At 42.5% G+C, this 8,860-nt stretch overlaps 2 protein-coding genes across 9 annotated transcripts; both read left to right on the top strand.

Annotated features, from left to right (window-relative positions):
- Nucleotides 1-58: 58 nt before the first annotated feature.
- On the top strand, nt 59-4,512 carry LOC120835777 (MAP kinase-activated protein kinase 2-like). Of its 2 annotated transcripts, none has more exons than XM_078092084.1 (10): nt 59-699; nt 1,538-1,677; nt 2,372-2,436; nt 2,518-2,597; nt 2,683-2,809; nt 3,016-3,091; nt 3,232-3,356; nt 3,828-3,913; nt 3,996-4,076; nt 4,171-4,512. In XM_078092084.1, exons 1-10 carry the CDS (start codon nt 454-456, stop codon nt 4,345-4,347), a joined length of 1,203 nt encoding a protein of 400 aa, XP_077948210.1. In that variant the 5' UTR covers nt 59-453; the 3' UTR covers nt 4,348-4,512. The 2 variants fall into 2 exon arrangements, with proteins under 2 accessions (XP_077948210.1, XP_077948211.1); XM_078092085.1 differs by having other exon boundaries at nt 109-699; nt 926-1,677.
- A 1,054-nt stretch (nt 4,513-5,566) lies between these two features.
- LOC120835774 (actin nucleation-promoting factor WAS) lies at nt 5,567-8,537 on the top strand. Of its 7 annotated transcripts, XM_040204983.2 has the most exons (9): nt 5,569-5,765; nt 6,534-6,680; nt 6,918-7,004; nt 7,099-7,183; nt 7,279-7,354; nt 7,437-7,518; nt 7,654-7,780; nt 7,899-8,146; nt 8,242-8,537. In XM_040204983.2, the coding sequence occupies exons 1-9, from the start codon at nt 5,667-5,669 to the stop codon at nt 8,362-8,364; spliced, it is 1,074 nt and encodes a 357-aa protein (XP_040060917.1). In that variant the 5' UTR covers nt 5,569-5,666; the 3' UTR covers nt 8,365-8,537. The 7 variants fall into 7 exon arrangements, with proteins under 7 accessions (XP_040060916.2, XP_077948214.1, XP_040060917.1 ...); XM_040204982.2 differs by having other exon boundaries at nt 5,567-5,765; nt 7,899-8,537; XM_078092089.1 differs by lacking the exon at nt 6,534-6,680 and having other exon boundaries at nt 5,570-5,765.
- Nucleotides 8,538-8,860: the final 323 nt, after the last annotated feature.

Here is an 8,860-nt window from a genome sequence, read left to right on the forward strand (position 1 = left end):
CTCCCGTGCGTCTTTACGCGTGGTTGTTCCTTTAAGAAAAATGCGTTTGAGTCTTTCCGCGCTGACGTCAGGGAATTGGAGAGCTTGGCTGAACCCTGGAGGAAGAACACGCAGATAACCGTGATGAGCACCAGACAGGCACAAAGAACTGTGAAGCTTGTTTTCTTTCTTTCCGTCATTTAGTGTGTTTTGCTATCTCTTCTAATTACATCCAGGTATCTTTGGATCTCTGGACGGTCTCTGTGCCACAAGACCGGTGTTGCTTCAGACCTCCGCCCTTTTTTTTGTGACAAGGAGGTTTTCTAGATTTCACACCTCAGTTGGTAGATGTTCTGTCGGGCAGCACGAAAAGTCCTCTTGACGTACGCGGATGAACTGCGATGACACGGGGAACTTTTTGTCGCAGACACTGATGACATTTTCTCTGCAGCACTGTTGGCTTTAACAAAAAAAATGCATCAAAACCAGGAGGAGCAGTCGGTAAATTCCAGCAGCGCACAGCCGCCAGGACTCCGCGGTGACAGCAGCTTGGGCAGCGGCCCCACGGAGCTCCAGCCGCCGGCTTACTCCAAGCTGGAGTTCAGCAGGCACGCAGTGACAGAAGACTACAAAATCACCGCTCAGGTTCTCGGCCTGGGCATCAATGGCAAAGTCCTGGAATGTTATTGCAAGAAAACGGGAGAGAAATGTGCCCTGAAGGTGTGTGTTTATCTGCCCCCCCCCCCCCCCCCCCCTGTGTGAGCGGAGTGGTCGTCTGGAGGCTGCTGTCACTGGAAAGAAAGAGAGCAGCCATCAATTATTCATTGATTTGATCTCCACCATGTTGGAGCGTCTTATGTTGAACATGTGCCCTGAATCTCCTCTTAAAATATGGTTTGACTGATTGATTTTTAAGTTTGTATGATTTGTTGTTGATGCGATGCAGATGAAATATCAACCATGGATGGAAGAACCGACGCGTCTGTCACACAGTGATGTGCTGGGATGCTCTGACACAGTTTCCATTCTGCTCTCTGATTGCTGTGCCGACAGTGATCGGCCCTGTTATTACTCATAATCTGACATCGAAAACATTTTGTTACTCCTTTATGTGACCCCATTAAATGTTTACCGTGATGAAAAGTGCACTCGGTAAATATGAATTATGAGGAATTCAGTACGAGTAAGTCAACAAAAATCTAGCTTGAGGGTTCCAGCAGAGCTGGAAAATACAAACCGGAAGAGCAGCCCCATGTGTGTCTCCCCATGTTTTATTTGGAATCAGTGGGAATGATGTTATGTTCTGTCAGGGGAAAAACTATTATTTTTGGATAGTGGCTTTTGAAAAGTTGAAGCCTCACATCTGAGCCGTTTCCTCCTGCTGTGCTGGAAGAACGGACTCTTTGACAATGCGTTGTATTGTGCATGAGTATTTAGGCCCGGGTCTGCGTGTCTACGACAGTAGGACATCCTCCGGGCTGCGATGCTAGAATGGCAGCATTGTGTAAAGCACTGTGTCCCCACATGCATCATACGTTTCTGTCGTTGTGCGGAGCAGATCCTGTACGATACTCCTAAAGCCAGACGGGAGGTTGAGCTGCACTGGCGAGTGTCCGGAGGTCCCCACATTGTCCGAATACTCAGCCTGTATGAGAACATGCACCAGGGAAAGAAATGTCTCCTCATCGTAATGGCGTGGTGAGCATTCCACATTTATTCTCTGCTTGATTTAGGCCTCTACGGGAAAGCTTGAATGGATTCAATGTGTTTTTCTTTCATTTAGTAGAGACATTCATTTAGAACAAGAAAGTGAAGTCATTAAACTTAAAGCTGCCTTATATGTGAATCATGGAAACTCTTTCCTGGGGTTGTTTGAATTACATCCTCCTTTATGTCCTTTATGCTTAAAAGGTGTGTATTGTGTATCAATTACAAGTACTCCTTTTTCGGTATTTCTGTCCTGTCCATGTACATTACTTTCTGTTGACATCCTACTTTTAAATCTAACATGAGTACATATTTAAACTAAAAACTATAGTGAGACGTGGCCATGCGGAGCTATAGAGTGGTGACACGTTAATAAACCGTCACAGACTGTTTTGTGTGTTGTGGTGCTGTTGTAGTGTGAAAGTGGCTTCAGCGTGTTCACGTCTGCAGTTACACAGCAACGTCCGCACATAGAACACGTTTCAGCGCTAAGATTTGTCATGACTTGACCAAAGAATGTGGAAACATTTTCTGATGCACAGCCTCATGATGACGCACCGGGTCTCCAGTGGCTCTGAAGAAAGGACTCATGGGACAGTAAATTGTGACTCACAATGACAATGTGGTTTGTTGCCAAGAGGCCTCTCGCTGCCCAGTTCCCATGTCTTGGTTAATCTCTTCACAGTATGGAGGGAGGGGAGCTGTTCAGTCGCATTCAGGCCAGAGGGGACCAGGCCTTTACAGAGAGAGGTGCTCGATAAGCCGCTTTAACGTACCGGTCTCTACGCTTTGTCCTTTCTGTGCTACATCTGTGCCATGTCTGTCCATCAGAGGCGTCGGAGATCATGCATGACATCGGCACGGCCATCGAGTACCTCCACCTCATGGACATCGCTCACAGGGACGTGAAGGTGCTGCCGCTTCTGCTGCTGTAGTTCCAACCTAAACACGTTGTTTTGGAGTTCTAATTGTTTTCTCGTTCCGTGTGCACCACAGCCTGAAAATCTGCTCTACACCACCAAGGAGAGCAACGCCGCGCTGACGCTGACGGACTTTGGCTTCGCAAAGGAGACGACTCTGCAAAACTCCCTTCAAACTCCCTGTTACACTCCGTATTATGTTGGTAAGTGTTTACTGTCAAGCTGTCAAGTAAGACATTGAAGGAAATCTGCTGCATTTGTGTTAAAAATGATAGTGAAAGCATTTTTGTAAGTCACTGACTTCCATCTCGTCCACTCGTGTCTTCATATTCACCGGCTTTTGTGTGAATGTGCCTTTCGTTCTCCACGACATTGCATTGTTTTTTTCTGTGTCTGTTCGTCCATTCAGCCCCAGAAGTGCTTGGGCCAGAGAAATATGACAAATCATGTGACATGTGGTCTCTGGGCGTCATCATGTACATTCTGTGAGTATCATGTGCGTTTGCAACGGATTCAACTTAATTAAAAACACACCACCGTTTCAGTACATTGTGTATTAAGGTTCAACTCTGCAGTTCGGTCAAAGAACACAGAAAAATAAAAGAGCCTCTTTTTCTGTTTTTAGATTGTGTGGATTCCCTCCGTTCTACTCAAACACAGGTCAGGCCATATCTCCTGGCATGAAGCAGAGAATCAGGTTGGGCCAATATAAATTCCCCAACCCCGAGTGGGCTGAGGTGTCGGAGGAAGGTGAGACTTTGTTCTAAAATATCCTAAATGTCAAGGAAATGTTATGAAAGCTGTAATGGAGTTCTTACTTTGTAGACAACCAGTATAGTCAGGAGTCAGGAGTGAACGTGGCATACAATAAAACATATGAAGCATTTTTTGAAGAGATTTGGCTTTAATCCCCCCAAAATGTCTTAATCAATATTTCATGTAAATTTACTGATATCTTTATTAAGATTTATTTTGCAATATTACCGCCATGTCTATAAGAATTTAAAAGACTAATATATCAGTGTTTGGCTTACAGCTTGTTAAGCCTCCCACTGCCAAAATGATCCATTTGAATGTAATAGACTTCACATATCAGAGAATTCCTGAACAACTTGGACGACATCTCCAGTAAACACAAAGGACACAACATCATTAAAGCTCCATATTGCACCAAAGACGTATTGAGTTAAATGCTTGGTATTTTTAAACTGTGTTTTGTAGCAAAACAGCTCATCATTCAGTTACTGAAGACGGACCCCAATGAGAGGATGACCATCGGCCAGTTCATGAGCCATCCCTGGATAAGTGTAAATTATCCCTTTGTCACTTCATCTAAAGACCTGCATGTTTTATTCAACAGATTGTAATGTTATTTTTTTTTTACCGCAGCAATCGATGGTGGTCCCTCCAACCCCCCTCCACACCTCTCGTGTTTTGACAGAGGACAAGGAGCTGTGGGAAGATGTGAAGGTGGGACACATAGTTTACATCCGTTGAATCACAGAATACAACCACAAGGTGTCAGTCAAGCAGCGGACTTACAGCACAAAATGTCTCCCAACAGGAGGAAATGACCAGCGCTCTGGCAACGATGCGCGTCGACTACGACCAGGTCAAGATCAAGGACCTGGACACGTCCAACAACCCTCTGCTCAACAAGAGACGCAAGAGGCCGGGGCCTGGAGGAGCTGACCAAGCAGGAGAGGATGCAGGAGTAGAGGAGGTGTATAACAGCCTCTGAGAAGTCACGGCAGTAGTACAGCCGTTGTCCCAACAACATATCACTGATTGTATTTGATGTACTTTTACTCCTTCTTCACTGCCCTCAATAGTCTAATTAATGTTGTTTGTATTTGTTGTTACCACTCTTAAGATTGAGAATAAAATGCCTTTTTTAGAGTTTCAACTTCATGTTGTGTCACTTGTGTACAGGAAACTATAAATGACACCGTTTATTTAATACAAAGAGATCTAGAATCTCTTAATAGAGATTATGGGTTATTATTATTGCTGCCTATGGAGTACATGGAATGCAGAGATTGTTTTTTGTTTAGCTGTAAACAAAGAAAGACTGAATTTGGATGTTGGATGTTGGTAAGATTACATTCAATTTAGTTTCATGGGTATTATAACATATGCATTCAAGGAACATTCTACCTTGAAGTGGTGAGGGTGATATAATAATCCCCTGTGATCCATCAACGTTGCCAGACATTTCCACACACTCAAAGCGTTTTCCTGTGAGAGCCTCTATTAAACAGTTAATACTCCCTTGTTGACTTTTCAGCTACAAGATAAATGTTCACTTTTCTGTTGAGTAAACTGAGGAAAAAAGAATCATAGTAGCTTAAGAGAGAAGGACCTATGGAATAGCAGACCCAACACCCACGGTTTACCCTACCCAACACCCTACATCTAGTGTGCACATTTTTTATGTGAAGCAACAGTCTCACAGTTCAAGCCTTACTTAAGTAAAACAAACCATCGACACATTACAATTAAAGGTTTAAAAAAGAAAACTGTTTATTAAGCAGAAGAGTGTCTCTTATCAGTGTAGCATGTTATACTGTATAATTCACCTTAATATATTAATATTAATATACAGTATATATATAATCTTCATTTTTTATTTTGGATGTTCTATTACATTTTATTATATTTTATTTACTTAATATTACCCTCTGGGAGTGGGTTGCATAAAATACAATACAATGTACAATGTAAATGTATGCTATTTTTTATGGTGTTTTTATTTTTTCATTATTATGTGGCTCATGTTTCAGAGTTGCATGCTGGGACATAACAGTGATGAGTGAAGTATACGCTGTGGGATTAAAACGTACCATTTGGAATACAAACAGTGCATTCACAACACGCAGCTATTTAAATACATTTGCATGATGACCAGCTGCGAGGGAAATACTACTAATCAAACCGGTTATATTATAATAACAGGTTTATACATATATGTTCAGGACTGAATGGACCGGCTTCAGGAATAAATAAAGAACAAGGTAGTGACGGTGTTGGGCAGTAGAAGGTGAAAACACGGGTCTTGTGATGGCGTCTGGTTCGCTTCCTGGATGTAATATAATCGGCGATCTACTGACTACCCATGAGAAAAGTGTCCTCTTCACTCTGCTCAAACCTCAGTGTAAGGTCAGTTCATTACTGTCACTAAATGAATATCCTTAAAAAATGTACCTTTGGGCTTTTCTGTATTTTAATTTTGATCAGTGTTTGGCCAAATGAAGTCTGTCTGAGACGGTTATACTTATTGCCTTACTTAACAATTTGAAATACGAAGGAAACGTAATAACATTTGTTTAAACAAAAAGTGATAGTGTGTTGTGAAGGTAAACTATTTGAAATAGTAGTAAAGATGGTGTTGCGTCCCTACGTGTTATCAGGTGCATTTAAGAAGACGAAGCTTGTTGGATGAATGAGCTTTTCTATCAGGGCTGTTTAGTATACATTGATGATGATGAAGACGAGGACGATGATGATGAGGAGGAGGAGGATGATGCTGATGAGTTGTCCCTGGCCCCATGGGGATGGTAGGACCTGAATCAGGGGACCTAGCTAATGTCAGGGCTTTAATATAATTGGAAGTTAAATAGAACATTTCCCACCATCATCAGCCTCCAAAAAAGAGGTCACAAGCTCTCTGAGGAGCTCTCTAACACAGAAACTAGACTAAAATGTCTCAAAGGTTACTCTGAGTGAAAAAGGAACAACTTATTATACATTAAGAAAGCAGTTTGGTGGATTGTGCCAACTCTCTAAAATACAGTTTGAATTTTAAAGCAAATAGAGGAGAGACACAAACACTGACTAAACCATATGCCGAATCAAGTATTCATGGCAGAGAAGCCCCTTCAGGCTGGATGAAGTGGTCAGAAGTGAATGACTGCTGGTGTATTTCAGCTGATCAAAACCACGGTAGCCCAGGTACTTTTGGCCAAAGAGTCCCAGGGTGAAACTCCAGCCTGGAGTTATTTGGGTTGTGGCGTTCTGTGTCTCATCGAGGAAAATGCCATTCACACCCACTTCCTGCGTCTCTACTGTGTCAAGGTAAGCGGAATGGCACAACTGGTTAGAGATGCTCCACCTGCTCCACTGACTCGTTTCCTCAGTGACGTGACATGCTGGCTTCATTAGGTGTGGACGTGCAGTTATGTGCTATAGTTTACTTTCATTTGAACTTTCCTTTAGTCACAGTTCTCTTGCTTAGTGCATGTACTTTTTATTATGTAACTACTATGATAGCTATTTTTAACATCTTTCCTTTTGTACCCTCCATGTAAACAGCGTGCCAAGTTACTGTGGGAGCAGGAGCTGTATGTCCCATTCAAGTACATTGCAACTCGCACATTCTTCCATACGTTCCCTGCAGATGTAAGCAATCCTGTTTTAAGGTATCGCCGTCTGCAACTTGCTCATCTGAGAATCAGCAGGAGTGTTTTAAGGTGGATTTACTGTGTTGCCATAGAGCCACCAGGTAGGCCTCAACTTTGCAAATGAGACCGAGGCAAAGGAATTTCATCTGGTAGTGAAAAATGTCCAAAAATACCAAGGTTAGAACTATTGACTCATACATATTTCACAGGTGTGTTTGCTCTGTTCTGTTATGGCTTTTGTTTCCTCAAATTCTACAACTCCTCCTTCACAGAAATGACGTCGGTGATGAGGGGAATAACAAACTCTGTGAACGAAAACAAGTCAACAAGTGGTCCTCCTGTTTCAGGGTGACAAAAATGTCAACAACTCCAGTATCACAATCGAAGAGAGAGCAGAAGTGAAGGGTGATGGTTTACCTTTCTCCCGTAGAATTAAGCTACCGGACCATTTGGACAGAGGGCAACACTTCCCTTCTTCACCATCCACAACAACTGCACCAACCACCGGTTCAGTAAGTCAAATTGTGCAGTGAAATGCTAACAGCTTGGATGAGCAGAATCACACAACATGACGCCCTCAAAGTTGAATTAGTCTGTGTGGAAAAAAACATTCTAAATCAGCCCATTGTCATATCTGCTTGGAGAAGTTTATGGATCCGGACGCTACTTTGAAGAGGCTGATTCCACCCAGATTCACTGAGAACGGCCCGAATGACAAAGACGTCCCTGACGCTGGCAGACTAAAGGATGTGCACAGGGAGCTTAGGAACAGAGGTGCTGTATTTTGAAAAGTGCCATGCAGCGTATTCTCCTTGTATTTTTTTATGCTTCAAAAGAAAACACAAAAAGTATTGCTGGATATTTTGAGGAAGTACTTTTGCATCTTCGACAGGCCAATTATCTCCGGCATTGCCGAGAACTGCAACGGCATCTGTTTCCCTCGCTCTGAAGAAAGGACCTTTGCCACCGGTGCCTTCCAGGAACGACCGGCCCACGTCCCAGCAGACTCCACAGTACTCAGACCCACTGAGTCATGGTCCTCCTCGGGTTCCTCCTCCTCCACCTCCTCCTCCTCCTCCTCCTCCTCCACCTCCTCAAGCTCCCCTGGAGAGGATCCAAAGGAGTGCGAGTTTCCAACCTGTAATAGGACCAGGACACTTGCCGTCACAGCTCTGTACATTTGAATATGTAAAATGTGTGGTCGGAATGAACTTAACTTGTGTTTGCAATTTCAGGTGGGCTCATCAACAGCTGCAGAAAAAGGTGAACGTATTCTGACTGCAATGAGAGAAGTATTCAGACAAAAGCAGCTGCTCCAGTTGGGTACAGATGGGAATGATATGAAGCTGGAACAGTGATGGGCACCTTTAAAGAAACATTGATTTCAAGTGTGCTATGTACAATGCACTTATGATGAGCCTTATTTAAAATATGAGTGATACAGATGCTGGTTTTTGTAACTGTCTTCTACAATAGGCTACGATGGATTAACCTGCTATGTTGTTATATAAAATATATGTGATAAACCCAACATTTGCCAGGTTTTTTGTGCCACTTACTCAATTCATCTCAGTACGACAATACATATAGAATCACACTGAGATCAAAAGAGTGAGCTGCATAAAAAGTCTCAGTTCAGTTCTATGCAGCTGGCCTATAGGCCAACACATACACACATTAAAGTAAAATAAACATAAAATAATGTGAATCAAAAAGATAAAAGTAAGACTAGAAGATGAAAAAACACACATGGTTAGTTATAGTTATAATTAGTAAAAAAAGAAAAATAAATCAAATAAATAACGATATTCAGAAATATCTAAACATTAAAGCAGAATGTTTAAATATTTTACT

The sequence above is a fragment of the Gasterosteus aculeatus genome, chromosome 17 (assembly GCF_964276395.1).
Source record: "Gasterosteus aculeatus chromosome 17, fGasAcu3.hap1.1, whole genome shotgun sequence".
NCBI lineage: Eukaryota > Metazoa > Chordata > Actinopteri > Perciformes > Gasterosteidae > Gasterosteus > Gasterosteus aculeatus.

Bases quoted from the DNA above. Each gene is read 5' to 3' on its own strand.
- LOC120835777 (XM_078092084.1), top strand. From the start codon at position 454: ATGCATCAAAACCAGGAGGAGCAGTCGGTAAATTCCAGCAGCGCACAG. The intron at 3,092-3,231 runs GTGAGTATCATG...TTCTGTTTTTAG, and splicing joins GGCGTCATCATGTACATTCT to ATTGTGTGGATTCCCTCCGT. The intron at 3,914-3,995 runs GTAAATTATCCC...TTTTTACCGCAG, and splicing joins TGAGCCATCCCTGGATAAGT to CAATCGATGGTGGTCCCTCC.
- LOC120835774 (XM_040204982.2), top strand. From the start codon at position 5,667: ATGGCGTCTGGTTCGCTTCCTGGATGTAATATAATCGGCGATCTACTG. The intron at 7,355-7,436 runs GTGACAAAAATG...TTTCTCCCGTAG, and splicing joins AGTGGTCCTCCTGTTTCAGG to AATTAAGCTACCGGACCATT. The intron at 7,781-7,898 runs GTGCTGTATTTT...CATCTTCGACAG, and splicing joins CAGGGAGCTTAGGAACAGAG to GCCAATTATCTCCGGCATTG.